The sequence below is a fragment of the Colossoma macropomum genome, unplaced genomic scaffold, assembly GCF_904425465.1.
Source record: "Colossoma macropomum unplaced genomic scaffold, Colossoma_macropomum, whole genome shotgun sequence".
Taxonomy (NCBI): domain Eukaryota; kingdom Metazoa; phylum Chordata; class Actinopteri; order Characiformes; family Serrasalmidae; genus Colossoma; species Colossoma macropomum.
Genome location: NW_023494787.1, coordinates 43,072,236 through 43,087,948, shown reverse-complemented (window position 1 = coordinate 43,087,948; position 15,713 = coordinate 43,072,236). Strand labels below are relative to the sequence as shown.

Genomic DNA, 15,713 nt, shown 5'->3' with positions numbered 1-15,713 from the left:
AAGGAATGTGTGCGGTCTCTCCCTCATAGCATGTCCAGCTGCCTGCTGGCAGGGGAACAAAAAGAAAAAGATGGATACTGGAGGGTTAGAATCCCTTTGACCACTGACTGGATGAGTGGGAGGACAGGGCTATGAGGAGGAGCATGGAGTGTGTTGACTACTACACTGTTCTTTTCTTATTATTAGGACGAGAGGGTAACCAAACATGCAGTTTCTCTGGGAAGTGTATTTTCTTTTTTTGACCTGATGACAGTCCCAAAACCTAATATCAATGATGAAGACTCACTAATCATGTAGATACAGTTATAGTAACAGCTAAAATTAGTAATTATATTGTAAAGGTGAAAACACAATACACAGAAACACAGAGAATAACAGAGAATTCACTTGAAGAGAATCACAGAAAGAAAACAAACTAAAAAATTGTGCCTTAAATCGTCTCCCTTTCAGCAGTCCTTCAAGAAATATTATTACACAATGAATTACCCTGACATGACATGATCCAAGAACATTTGACTTGTTAATATTCTGCTGCACACTTTGTTTATAGGCCATGTTGTCCAGTCACAGCTTGCAGTTACTTGGCTTGGTCCGATTTGTCAGTATAGATACTTCGAGATCAAGATAATATAGAGTTGACACTGTTAAAACGATAAGTGCTCTGTACATTCTTGAATTTTAAATAAGAAACGTCTCACATATACAGTATATCATGCTGCAACATAAATATTCCAATACTGAAGTTCTGCCACACAGGAGAAGCTACAAAATATTCAACAGTATCATACGGAGAGACCGCAGTGGTAATTGCAACAACAGTAATGATACAAACACACTAAGCGTATTACATCAGAGCACAAGAACATTTAGCATCAACTTGCCACGTGCTGCACACCCCAAAAACACAGAGGTGCTATTCTGTTAACACGTGTAGTAAAGATAATGGAGACGCTATAATAGTGTACCTCTACCCTGTTACCCGCAAGACTCTCAAAGCAACCCTGTTTAACTGTGTTAGACCCTGAAGAATTCCTTACCTTAAAACAAACATCTTTACAGCGTTTGGCACTGCCCTAAATTTGGGCTGATATTAAAAAAGCTCAATTCTCTTGAGACACATTAAAGAGTTCTACTTAAATCTGAACTACCTATTGAGTCAATTCAAATTTGATTTTCTCCAGGTGTAGTGGAACAAAGGTAATTGTCACAAACCCTGCTACATCGCATTGTGAACCGTATTATTTTCCTCAAACAGAAGCTCAGATGTACCCTGTGTCCAAACATCTACAACACTGATAGTAGGGGTGGGAATCCCTAGGCACCTCACAATTCAATCTGATTTTGATTCAGGGTGTCAACATATGATTTTAAACCATTCTTGATGCATCTTGATGTCAGCCTTAATTTCCTGTGTTGTGTATCTGGGGCACAGCCAAGGAGGAGTCGGTTAGATTGTTTAACCTACCACCCACCTCCCTTTTAAAATTACATTAAATAAATAAATGCAAAAAACCAACCAACCAAACAAACAAAAATATCCAAAAGATGTCTCTGGGAATACAGTGCAAAATTTTAAAATGTTTGTGATAATACACATAAATGAAAAAAACAAGAAAGAAACATTATAAAACTCATCATTTAACAGACCTATCTCAAAACTGTATGGGCGTGGCCTAATATTCTGATGAGTGAGCTTGACTGACATCTGCCCAACAACCATGCATGCTACAACAAGCTCTATATGTACAGGTCATGTTGTAGACCTCACTGTGTCAACTCACTTAAAACTTGATTCAGCTCAGTTAAGACTCTTATTCACGTTACTGCTGTATGTGCATCCAGGGAATGCTAGCGTGGCCAGTTGAGCAAACGAAAGGATCGATGTTCTTGCTAGCTCAGTTATGCTTGCTAGGTTTAACTTTACTTGGTCATTAGTTTTAAGATGGTACGTTTCTTTGACTTGAATAGAGAAATGGAGCCTGGGGAAACAGTTTTGTTAATGCTATGGATGGGAGGAGCCACGTCAGCCTACATCAGAGCGTGCTACATCACATGACAGATGAGCTAGCTGGATAGCTGTTATGCTTGCTAGGTTAGCTTTTGCTTTATTGTTAGCTTGATATTAATAAGTTTCTCTGACTTGAGCTACAGGACACCGTGGGAGGGCACAGTTTTGTTAAAGTCTGGGGGCTTGCTTCCCCCGTCAGCCTTGTGTTTTGTGAGGAAACTACTTACTTACACCCTATCCAAGACTAAGGTCCCATCCTATCGTCAATAGGAGCTGTTCTTCTTAGAACCGGGAAATTATAAATTATGTAAAGCATAGCAGAAGTGCTGCATGAGGTTAGGGGAAAAGCAGGCCTGCTTAATTGTAATAATTAGCAGTGTTGTAAAGGATTACATATGTGCTTGTAATTAAAAGATCCACTTTTTGGGAAAAAAACAACCACTTTTAGTGCCAAAGCGTCCTGCTTTTTAACGTGTATGGGTTCTTGTGAGTTTATTTAAAGTTCTGAGAAACTTTCAAGAGAGAATTGCGATGCATCTAAGAATTGATTATTTTTCCCACCCCTAATTAATAGGCCTCACAAATACAGATGTTAGTATTCCAGCTAATCAAACCACTTTCCATTCTTACTACCTTTGCCAATCATTTTGTGGCATTTTAGTAGATGAAAAGTAGTTCAGTATCTAATTATCTGTGAGGTCCATTCTTATACAAGTCCACCTCATCTCAGCCATGCTGACCTTTATCACTGGGTGGAGTTGTGTTTGACTTGTCTTAATCACTCTGGTATGTATTCTTTCGCTTTGCTTTCTGAACCATACCAAAACTCCCTAAACTAGTGGAGCACAGTTCCAGACCAGCTCAGTTTAGTGTTTCCCTGCTCTAATACCCTTCAGAGTTAGCTTGTTAGTTGAGTTCGGCTATGTAAGGGCAAGAAAATATTTAATGTGAGAAAATTTAGACTTAATTGTCCAGGTTTCTCATTAGTCCAGCACTATGAAGCAATTTTAATGGAGAATCACCTACTTTGAGATGAGATTTAAGCTATACCTCAACATAACAGCTTTGTTTCTGCAAATCAAACCCAATCTCTGAGTCTCTTCTTAGCAGATTTAAATGAGCCGCATATGCCTTAAAAAGACTCCCAAACTCTTAATCAGAAGGGCTAGGCATTAGTGTGACTACCAGATCAATTTCTGAGGTGAGGTAATTCCTATGCTAAAAGGTTTATTGGTAACAACTTACTGTAGGGCAATGTTTATGAGGATACATGGCACCTTCGTTGGCCCTTCATCACAACGAACATAGACCTACGTAAACATTTACAAACCCTTTCATCATCATTTCCATCATTCATTTGTCATTAAAAAGGTTCCATTTGCCAACACTGATGTCAAGTTGGCATAACATCAGCATCAGGTGACACTAATTGTTTTCTGATATTAAGCTGTGTCATGACAGAAGATGAAATGACATAGACTTCGCAGCTCTGTGTATGTTACAGTGACATCATGCTGATGATATAGCTAGCCAAAACAGCCTGGTTCAACAAAAAGCATTTATGTGGCCCTTAGGTAAAGCGAGTTTCATTTTACCATTTATAAGATGTCACATATTCAGCATTATGTCATTGTGATATAGACTAACCTACAAAGTCAGCTGTTAAAACACGCCATGTCAATTCACCAAAAATGTCAAAAGCAGATGATGCCTGTTGGAATATGCCTTTATACATATATATATTTATGTAAGTTGTCACTAACCTACATTAAAGTGTAACCAGTTTATATTTATAACAAGAGTCAATTCTTTGTAAATGATAGATTTGCAAGTGAATTTTTGCCATCTCTGAGCGTTGTATGAATTTGACGTGTTCACTTTTAAGCTGTTTTGTCAGCAACATGGAGAAATTATGAGGTAATACCTTTGTGATAAGCTGTCTATAGTTATAGCGTGCCTATGACTGTTACAAAAAGTATGTACATGTGTCTTCATGTTGCACTACATCAATATTGGTTAGCCATGAGAATATTATTCCTCCAGATTCCTCAGGCCTGTTCCTTGTCAACCCCTAGATAGTGGACTTTTTTGTTTGCTTTGACTCCTTCTAGATCATGACTGGCACAGCTCAAGTGTGATTGTGTTATGTGGGATCCTTCAGGCTTGATGGGGTGAAGGTTAGGTTTCCAGCAGGACTTTGTCTGGATGCTGCCTCTCTCCATGGTGGTGGTGGCTTAGTCTGGGGTCAAAGGTGAAGAGGGGTCACGAGGTGAAGTAGGAGTTTTGCATTGAATAGAGGCGGTCAATTGGATTTCCCACACGTCCCGCCACAACCCCTCCCTCAGCCGTTGCCAAGAGACAGTCACCAAGGTGACTGAGGCTTCCATCGCTGTCTAAGTCATGGAACACTGTTTCTGAGTCTGGAAGGATGAGAATGACAATGGCAAATGACACAAAGCCCAGGGCTGATAGAGACTTTGCTGCTAAGTGTTTCTTTTGTCTTACCATAGGGGTGCATCTGCTCAGGGCCTAGCTGAGGGGGTGTTAGGCCATGCCGGAACTGCTCAGCCCCGTATATGTTTGGGTCTAGAGCCAAGAGCTGCTGCCGTGACATAGAGGAATAGGAGAGCATGCCATCTAATCCATGACTGCTGGAACCATCTGTGAAGAGACAAAGTGTGAGCCGCAACATCTCCTTCCACTCAAATCTTATTTTATCTTCCATTTTCAAGCCAACCCACCTCCTGGAGACTCACTGGAGACTTGGACATACCTGCTCCAAATAATCTTTTTTCAGAGGACCTTCACCAGCTAAATGAAGAATTTGTTGGGTTTCAGAGTTTTAGGTCTGGAGCTAAACATGAAAGCAGTACTGTGCAGAAGTCAGAGACCACCCTCCATTTATTTAATTTCCAGCCAAACCAGTCATTAACCCCTAGGTGGTGTTCAGGTCTGTGGGACCCATTTTCAATGTTTACCAAAAGATAAAATTATGCAATTTATTATTATTTCAACCTCAGATTTCTTGGCCTTTGCTCATTTTCTGTGAAGAACTTATAAAATAACACATTTTCATTGACTTCACACTGTTCACTCCCTATACATTTATATTACACATGTGGTGTCAGGGTGAACCCACGGGGGATAAAAGTGTGGAGGTGCTGTGTCCACTCAAAGTTCAAAGTTTTATTTGTCACATACATAGTCATACACGGTACAACTAGCAGTGAAATGCTTCACTCTGTTCTCCTATATGGCCTGCTGTTAGTGTGTGTGTGTCTGTGTGTTTATGTGTTTGTATATGCGTGTGTGTGTGAGGGTAGACAACATGGACAAGCTGCTGACTGGCTACAGCTGCTAAAGGAGACCCCTACGCTGACCACTTGTGATATTTTAAACATCTGGTATTTTTACATAAATTGCTATGGCTTTATTGATTTAAAAAACAATAATGTGGTGGATCCACAAGACCACTGAGTAACAAAAACATGAACACTACACAAGGGTTAAGTAAAAGTTATTCATTTTTCAGGAAACATTTCTGAGGATATAAGATATAAAATAATCCACTTGCATAAAGAAGGGGACAGTCATACAAAAAAAGAAGAACATTTGCAAATCCAACAAAGCTGCTCATGATCTCAGAACAATGGACTGATCACCCCAGTGTTCCCAGAATACAACCAACTTCTCCTAGAAAGAATGGAAGCCACAATAAAGGTGAAGAGTGGACACACTAAACACTGAAAAAATATATTATATTTAGTCGTTGAGTCTTTTGTGTAGTTTTCTTTTGAATACACTTTTTTCTTAAAGAACGTTTCAAGTGGAATTTAAATAAATGAAGGGTGGTCTTTTACACATTACTCTATTTGTCTGTCTGTATAATAAGCTGTCCTTGTGACCTGTCTACCTAGTAAGCTACAGTAATTATGTCGCAATATGCTTTCCTGAGCATATCGTGGCTACTGTCAGTACTTAAAAAACACTTCCCAACTACTTGTTTGATTACAAAGACGACATAATTAGTCCAGTTTAATTGGAATTCCTGCAGTGTAGTGTGTGAAATGTTGAACGTTTTTTAACTTAATAGATTTTTAAAAAATCACATATTGTGACATATCATGTATCGTGAAGACTTCTTAAAGTATCATGATATTACATTTTTTGCAATATCGCCCACCTCTAAGTTACATCATTTTTCTGTGCATCCATCCATCTTACAAAAAAATCTACATAACCATTCAATATCCATTCATCCCTTCTTACCCCATGTCTTACCCTCACTGTCATCGTTACTCTGTCGGCCCCCTCTGCTCGGACCCCGCCTGCTGCCTCCGATCTGCTCCTGCTCCTGCTGCTGTTGCTGCTGTTGCTGCCTTCGAGCAATCTTCTTCATCTGATCATACAGCAAGACAGCCACTCAAATCAAGTGGTCTCCAGCACTCACTCCAGTAAAGCAGAACATAACAGTTGGTTTACCAGAGAAGCAGATGTAGGTTTACCTTTGCTCTCTGGTTTTGGAACCAGACCTGCACGACGCGTACTGTTAATCCAGTCTCAGCTGCCAGAGTCTCTCTCACCTGCAGCACCGAAACATGATACATGTCTGAGATTCACGACTATCTTTGTGTGGGTTTGCATTTTTGGCTGATTGCTCTTTGATTGCTCACCTTTCGGCAGGGTTTGGAGGACACCTCAAAGGATGCCTTAAAGGCGCGGCGTTGCTGTGTGGTTAGGATAGTGCGTGGTCGCTTCGATCTCTTATGTTCTTTACTATCATCGCCAGCCTTTCCTCCAACAGAGCCACTGCCACCTTCCTCATCCTCACTCTTCACTGCAGATCCAAAAGAAGAAAACCTTTGTTTTAACAATACATGATTTTGCAAAGTGCCTTTTCTTTTTGCTATAAACCTGGCGGTATTTTGCCCACCCTTATGGAAGCCCATGAACCCTAGGTAGAAGAGAAAATTCTTCTCTGTTTCTTGTAGCAGTATGTCAAAATATTGACATCCCAAAATAATGACTTTTTTTTCAAAATAACTTATTTTCTCAAGATTTTGAGGTACTGTCAAAGTAAATGAATTTCAAGGAAGTAATTATTTTAGAATGTCATGATAATTAGATAGTAAGTCATTATTTTGACATAGTAAGGCAATATTTTGAGAAAATAAGCAATTATTCTGATCTAGTAAGTCACTTTAGTGAAAACGTCATTATTTTGAGAAAATTATCCCAAAAATATCTCAAAGATTTCTCTAAGTCAAAATGGGAATGTGGTAATGGGCTTCCATACATCCTCATCTTAATATGGTGGAGAAAAAAAAATCACTAGGTTGATTAAACATGTCTTAATATCTAATTACTTTGTTAAAAATGGAGTAACAGTCATCCTAGGTTATTCATTTCAGGACATGCTTTTTGTTTTTTTTTTCCCCTGAGGTGCTTCCTACACACCTGAGCCGGAATTTTTTTTTTGCCTTCTCTGTTACCTGATTCGGTGGGGGCAGGACTGATGGCAGCCAGCATCTCCCTCTCCTTCTCATAGTCCCCCCGGCAAAGCAGCTGGCCTTCCTTCAGCACAAACTCATCGCCCCTCTGCAGCCTGCGCTCACATTCACAGCAACTGAAGCAGCCCAGGTGGTACACCTGACCCAGCACACGCATGATCAGCTCCGAGCGTCCAATCACCTGCAGGCATGCACTGCACTTCCGCACGAACAGCCTGACACACAAACACATAAGCCAAAAAGAGCAAGAGAGTGAGAGACAGTTGTATGCAGGAGTTTTGGACACCCCTCAGCCAAACTTACGAACAAACGCAACAACAACTTATAATGACGTTTTGAATGCACACTTTTGCACAATTTTGATTTTAACACATCAGAAAATAATAAAATACAAAATATAAAATGTACCATACCTTTTGCACAAGACACCATTTTATATTTTTTGCCCCAAATATATTAAATTCAGTAAATAAACTATTTATGTAACACATAAAAAATAAATATTTGGATATAAGAAGTGGTGTTTTCTTCAATAATAACAACATAGACTGCAATATTAGAAACTAAAAAGCATTTTGCATGCTTTATTCATTTTACAATTCACTGTTATTAATTATTAATAATAATGTCAATCTATCCACCTCTACATTTGATCACCACTTTTGAAATACAAGGCATTCTGGATGTTAATTTTATTATAACTTTTTTATTCTATTATAACTCTTTTTTATTATAATAGTCTGTATGTATGTTTTTTACTGTGACCACCCTTCATTAATTTAATTTCCAGTCAAACCTGCCATTAAGTACAAGTTATTAATTTCTTAGTGTCAGGAAAAAAGAGAAAGCATATTTAATTAAAAACCTTAACAACTAAATATAATATCAATGTTTTCAGTATTTAGCATTGCCACCCTTTACCGTTATCATAGCTTGCATTCTTTTTGGGAGACTTACTTTCAGTTTCTCAAAGAAATCTGTAGGGATTTTTTTCCACACCTTCAAAGTTCAGTCTTTGAAGTTGGTTGCATTGGATTTCACAATCCAAGTAATCCCAAACACATTCAGTGATGCTGAGGTCTGGACTTCTTTTCTCAGTAAGAGCTTCTTGACAGCTACGCATCCTTTCAGACTCATGGCGCTGAGTTGTCTTCTCACAGTGGAAGGATGGACAGAAACACCTGTGGATTTTTTCAGATCTGAAAGCAAGAGAGGAGCTTGATTTTCTCCTCTCTCTCAAAGATGAAAGCTTTATGTGCTGTTTATCTGATGGGGACTCTTTTGGTGGTCTACCAGGTCTTACATGGTTGGTCTACCAGGTCTTACACAGTTATTTTAATCATTTTTAAGCTCCAGCTTTGGAGATGTATTTATAATGTATAAGTGTATAAGGGTATTTGCTTATATCTAATCACCTCAGAAATATTTCCTTAAAAATGAATAAATTTAATTTAATATCTGTTTTGACTGGAAATTAAATAAATGAAGGGTGGTCTCTGACTTTCACATAGTAGTCAGTACATATAACATATTTCTCTTATGCCTTCAGGAGCAAAAAGACCCATCTTGTAAAGTCTCTGCAATGATGTATGTTAGACACTGGGGGGCAGCACTTGACAAAAGACTAACTGGACCTTAGATGACAACAGAATATGAATTAAACAGAATAGTGTGTAGTTTCAATAGATAATGCAGTAAAGGACGTAAATAATAAAAGCACAAGAGGGATCCCTAACATATGCTGCTTTCTCTCTAGACGTACAACCATAAGCATCAGTTACTCAACAATTATTCACACCCATGAATGAATATACCTTACACCCTATAGAATTGTTCCTTTTCATCAGGTCTCTCCCCAGAAAGTCAGTTCTTTTTAAAGGCACAGTGATTTCGCTCTCAAATTCTTCCTAAATCCCCCTTTCTTTTCCCGTCCCTTCCCTCCCTCCCTTGTTGGTATTTTCTGCCAGAATTCCCCGTCCTCCCTCTCTCCCTCCCTCTCTCCCTGCGCAGCTCAGCTCAGTGAAACTAATAAAGACAGGATTAATTAGATTGTTGTTTAAACAGTGCGATGCCCAGACAGACGCTATAAACTCATAACCAGGGATTGAGGATAGCATGGGGTTAATCTCTCCTCTCTCTTTTTCACACACTCAAATAAACACGGTGTACTCGCTCGCGCACATGCACACACGCCCGCAGGGCCACACGAATACACTCATGAGTATTGACAGGTACCTGCAGTTGTGCCGATATGGAGTCCTGTCTTAATTGAGAAGGCTCATCTTTGTGCATGTGTAATTCCCTTTCATTATCGATACACATAAAAACACACAAAGCTGTAGTGACTGGAAACAGTGATGGACTGAATTTATTTGATTCAAATAATTTCCATCTTCATATAATATATTACATTAACACATTATTGCTTAATGTAAGAAAACGTAAAGACAAAATTGTGTTTATGAAACATGTCACTGCTGTCAGACACAAACCTTCTATCTCCAAAATGCTAACGTTATAGGAGAAGCAAAAACATTCCTAACTTTTAGTGTAAGTTAATATAAAATGATTTTATTCCAAGCAAGTTTGGCCATTTCTATTGAAAAAAAATCAATAATATAATAATATTCTCTTCATGTTGTAATTATGTACACATTAAAATTACGAAAATTCAGTGCATGACTCTTTTTAGTATGCTTAAAATGCAGCGATACCCTACATGGCAGTGTTACTGAAACACTGAATTAAGCACTGACTGATTTCAGCAAATATCAAGACACAAAGCTGAAAAAGTGATAGAACTCTTAGACAGCACAAAGTTGAAAATAATAAGAAAGGCCAGAGAGCGGGAGTGTGTGGGCAGAAGAGAGAGTGAGAGAGGTGTCACCCAAAAAGGCAATAATGTGAGCGAGCATCAGAAAATGAAGAGCAGAGAGTGGAAAAACATTTTCAACAGAATAGGTCCAAGAGATACTGTGTGTGTATTTGTTTGTGAGTGTGTGTGCCGCAGCACCCTCGCTGAGTGAGAAGAAGGTGTTATTCCCCAAATCTGGTGAAGAGAGAGGCAGCCAGGTCCACGCATAAAGGCGTCTAATCTGCACGGATGTGATGATCCTGTCCGAAACGCAGCTGCTACGGCTAATCTGTCCCAATCCATCTGCCAAACCCGCCAAATTACACCAACCTCTACTTAACAAAACCATACCAAAGTCCCCAGGCCCTCCTCACAGTCACCCAGAGCAACAGATCCCCAAACCACGATCACCACACCAAACAGGGCCAATATACTGCTTAGTAATTGTCATCGCCACACTGGCCTTCGCAGTGCTGTCAGAGAAGTGTGCAGCATGCAAATAAGCCACTATCCAATCACTAGCAGTGTTGGGGGTGGCACAGTAGAAAGTAACACATTACAATAATGTGAGTCCTTTTTCCTGTAACAAAGTAGTGTATAGCATTACAGTTGAAATTCTTGTAATCCTTTACAGTTACCAACTTAATAACAAATACATTACTTGCATTACCCATATGTATTTAAGAGAACAAAATTAATTAATTATGTGTGATGTATTAAAATAAGTTTCCACTACGTATAATATCTGTGCCCGTCTTTATACATAATTGGTATGCACATGTGATACCTGTGGCAGCTGACTGTGTGACTTTGACTATGAATATGAGCAGTGTAGAATGACAGCGAGACCTGCTGTAAACTCGACAAACAATCTGTCAAAGCATCTACTCACACTAATATGAAACTGATGAAGCTGACGAAGAGAGGGACCTTGCCTCACCTATTCAATTTTCATTCAGGAACAGCTCTGTAAGCTTTACATTTCATTCTGAGGCAACTTTATGAGCTGCTTCTGTTTGATGTTTCTTAGTGTTCTTCATTTTAAACAAGGATAATTGTCTATATCTTGTTAAAAAGTAGGAATACTGAAGTCTCTTACATTTCTTACATCCAGTTTTTACCAATTTTGACTATTTATTTCTGAATAAATTACTAAAAATGACCACTAGGTTTCCCTAGTACTGTTGGTACAACTGGGTTTTACAGAATAATGTAAATTTAAAGTAATAAGTAATGAGATTACTTTCTACAGGAAGTAACAAGTACTTCCATTACAGGTGGAGAGAAGTAATTAGTTACTTCTAAACTACTCTGTTGAATCAATTTTGATTCATGACTAGCATGTAAGCTTGTGGCTAGAGTGTTCGATGTTGAAGTCAGGGACATTTCCAGCCACTGCTTGTTTTGCTATATCAAAAATGTACCAAATTGAGACACAACACATCATACATACATAATCTAAACCGCTTATCCTTCTGGGTCACGGTGGGGTGCTGGAGCCTATCCCAGCTGTCATTGGGCGGAAGGCAGGATATACCCTGGACAGGTCGCCAGTCCATCGCAGACAGACAGACATATTCACACACTCACTCACACACACCTAGGGGCAATTTAGCATGTCCAATTAGCTTAACTGCATGTTTTTGGACTGTGGGAGGAAACCGGAGTACCCGGAGGAAACCCACGCAGACACAGGGAGCACATGAAAACTCCACACAGAAACGACCCTGGTCGCCCAGCCGGGAATCGAACCCAGGCCATTCTCACTGTGAGGCAACAGCGCTACCCACTGCGCCACCGTGCTGCCCACAACACATCATATTGAATCAAATTATGACTATGAATCGTTACACCACTACAGATCACTGAGTGTTTCTTGAGCAGCCTTGAAAAAGCAGCTCTTTAAAGGTTCATTAGTAAAGGCACGATTAAACATAGAACAGTGACAACTCAAAAAACACCAGCCAACCAACAGCAAAGCACTGTTTCGAGTATTTCCTGGCTCACGACAGCTGATCCACTCACAAAAAGCTCGATAATCAGTTGCTGTGCTGAATCAGGTGTGAGTCATAGGCCAACTTGAAATCTTGCAGAACTGTGGGTCGACAGGAACAGGATTAAAAACACTGGCATAAATGATTCTTTGAATTGATCAATGATTCTTCTCTATGATTAAAAACTTGTGTATGGTGCTTTAAAAACTTTTTAAAATAAGTTCTATGAAGCACTAAAATGGGTTTTGTTGTTGTTACAAGTCATAAAAACATTTATTTGGTAGTACATAGAACCTTTCACTAAGAGTGTGCGCGGTGATCATCCTGACCAATCACACATGGTCTTTGGGTGTCTGGATGAATCCCAGTATTCACATGAGCCAACAAACAAATAATTTGAGTCAAATATAAAAATAATGTAGACCAATCTTTAAACAAGTCACATCATGAGTTTACTAATGCATTTTCAATATGTTGGAAAGTATACTGCATTAGTAATATGCAGTAATATAATAACAATATGGTATTTGGTCCATTTGGTGCAGCCCAACCAGAATACTTACTAAACTACTGTTTTTCCCTTTATACACACTCTAAAGTGATAATTACCTCTGTAACTTTATGTTGGTAATTTCTAATTGCTTCATTTGTTTTTCAAATATCCCATGTTAGTATTTATTGGAAAGGCCTAAAATTCCACAATGTGGCTTTTTCCTAAATATCTTTCAGTCCTAAAATCAAATGAAATTCTTGAGTGAGAATGGCATTGAAACAAATTATGGGCTGGGTGATAATTGCTGAAATGAAAGATGCATCAGACATTGCCTGAAGATATCGCCACGACAACAAAAGCCCATCACACAAACAAAGAAATTTTTCCTCTCTTGCTGTGAAGGAAAGGCTCCTGAGGGAGCACAAATAATTGTAGATGTCAAGCAGTCATATAGCACATAAACTGCAATCATACAAACTGCATTCATACAACACTCTATAGTCCTCAAACTGCATTCATATGATAGCAATCAACTGTACTGAAACTGCATGAATCAAGAACTCACTAGTACTGCTATTCGTATAGCACGCAATAGTATTCATAGTACTTACTCAACTGCATTTGTATAATAGCATTCAATGGTATAAAAGCTACATTTAGTACTGTGCAAAAACCAGAGACCACCCACCAGTGGAAGAATGGACAGAATCACCTGTGGATTTTTTTCAGATCTGAAGCAAGAGTGGAGCTTAATTTTCCTCTCTCTCTCAAAGATGGAAGCTTTAAGTACAGTTATTTGATGGGGACACTTTCAATGGTCTACCAGGTCTTGCACATTCTCTGCCAGTTCCTGCTTTTTCACTTATATATTATATCTAACCTCTTCAGAAATATCTCCTGAAAAATGAACTTAATGGCCATTTTATTTTTGTACTTGTACCTAATTGTCACTTTTAAAAGAAAATAAATAAATGAAAGGTTTTTCTCTGACTTTTGCACAGTACTGCAGCACTCAATAGTAATGCTGTTCATTCAGCACTCAAACCTAAACCTAAATCATATAACAACTACATGAGGATATACATCCAGCATGTATGTGAAGTATATAGTACTTCATTTTACACATAAAAATCTGAAAGTAAGTGAGATATTTTGTCACCATGCTGTACTCATGGGGTCTCTGTTTGTGTTCAAACATTCACTAGAGCTTTGATCAGCCAGCAGTAAAGGGGTTAACTGTGATCATGACCTCTGGGGGAAAATAGGCAGCAGGTAGGCATACTGTCGCTCTGGTGAAGCCCAACACAAATCTGAGATGAATCTTTCTGAAACGTGGTGTGGGTGGACATACATGTATAGCACATCTTCAAGCAGGTGTTTTTTTCTGTACTGTCAGAAATATTGCAAACTTTTTTTTGTTGTGGTGCAATTTTGTGTTTTTCGGAGTCAATACGTAAATCATGCATGTAAATATAATTGCATGGTGCGTGTGTGTGTGTGTGTGTGTGTGAGCACATATGTGTGTGCATGTGTGAGCGTGGGTGTGTGTGTGTGAGTGTGTGTATGTGAGCGGATATTGCTGTGAAGCAAGGTGGCTCAGAGCCAGGGTTCAGTAATCACATCATCTCCTTTTATTAAATCTCACTGCACTGCTTCTGCGTTATTAAAATCTCCCAGCATTCCCCACAACGCTCGCCTGCTACACCCCCTAACACACACACACATACACACGAGCGCACCCACGCAGACCCACAGAAACACAAATATCCTCAAAGATAATATGCAAACACCAACAGGTAGGTGATAAATGTATATATGAGCCCACTCACAGTCAAATAAGAGATCAGAGATGATGACTGAATGTGTTCAGGACTGACACATTCTATTTTTTTCCAGAAAAAATACGAGTTCAACGGAGCCATTATGAATAAATGCCCATTAAGTGCTCCCTTTAAATGGCTGTTATAAATAATCGCTGACACCTAAACCATTTTTCTACCGTTATTTGGTCGAATTAGGTGAATATGTGCTGAAGATGAGACTGGAGAAGCGGTAAAGGGTGCTAACAATGAGGAAGACCTGGCTATAACGGCTTTTTGATGGATTTATTCCTCTTGCATGAGAATGTAACTGTATGCCACACTGTAAAACTGATGCATTAAATTTACTTGATTCAACATCATCACCACATGAATACCTTGTATTACATCAACATAATTTTGTAGCTGTGGGAAACAAACCTTTTTGTCATTTTTTTAAGTTTATATTTTAAATTGTGTGAACATTTCATGATGAATTAATCAACATCAATAGTCCAGAATTGCCTGGATCGAAATCTCATTAGATTACCTCCCATTAAATGTGGAAATTATGTACTATGTGGAATGTTTCCAAATGTTTTCATGTAGAAATGATGTATGTATTTAAATCAAGCATCACTTTTTCAGTGCTGTGTGTTTCTTGTGCACTTGCTGTGTCCACTCACATCAGTCTAGCACTCATTTGGCTGCTGTGGGCATACAAAAAGCTTTTGAAAAGCTTTCACATTGGAGTTTAGTAGTTGTTTGGTTAGTGCTTCCTTTATATTAAAGGTAAATGTAGGTTATGTCATTTCACCATTTACGTATAGCACCAATAATGAAAGGAGAGTGCACAGTTTAATTAAAAATCTTGGACAGAATGGCTTAAGCTTGCAATCATCCAAGTATCCATCTGTATTTAGCAATATCATACACAAATAACATATCATGCATCAACTCAAAATGCTGCCTAAAAAGCTTAAAACACACCATTACTTGTTGTATGAGTGCAGCCATGTTGACATGACGTCATGGAACTGCATCGCGGAGAAGCT

General features: G+C 38.8%; 1 protein-coding gene across 2 annotated transcripts in view; it reads right to left on the bottom strand.

Annotated features, from left to right (window-relative positions):
* Positions 1 to 3,684: 3,684 nt before the first annotated feature.
* lmx1al (LIM homeobox transcription factor 1, alpha-like) overlaps positions 3,685 to 15,713 on the bottom strand; it is a 28,948-nt gene continuing 16,919 nt past the window's right edge. The window contains exons 4-9 of one of the 2 annotated variants that reach the window (XM_036565738.1): positions 7,501 to 7,733; positions 6,682 to 6,845; positions 6,514 to 6,591; positions 6,278 to 6,407; positions 4,514 to 4,669; positions 3,685 to 4,428 (exon numbers count right to left, since the gene is read on the bottom strand). In XM_036565738.1, the coding sequence (XP_036421631.1) occupies positions 4,271 to 4,428; positions 4,514 to 4,669; positions 6,278 to 6,407; positions 6,514 to 6,591; positions 6,682 to 6,845; positions 7,501 to 7,733 (919 nt within the window). In that variant the 3' untranslated portion in view covers positions 3,685 to 4,270. The remainder of the gene's footprint in view (positions 4,429 to 4,513; positions 4,670 to 6,277; positions 6,408 to 6,513; positions 6,592 to 6,681; positions 6,846 to 7,500; positions 7,734 to 15,713) is intronic. The other variant, XM_036565739.1, reaches the window with a different exon arrangement.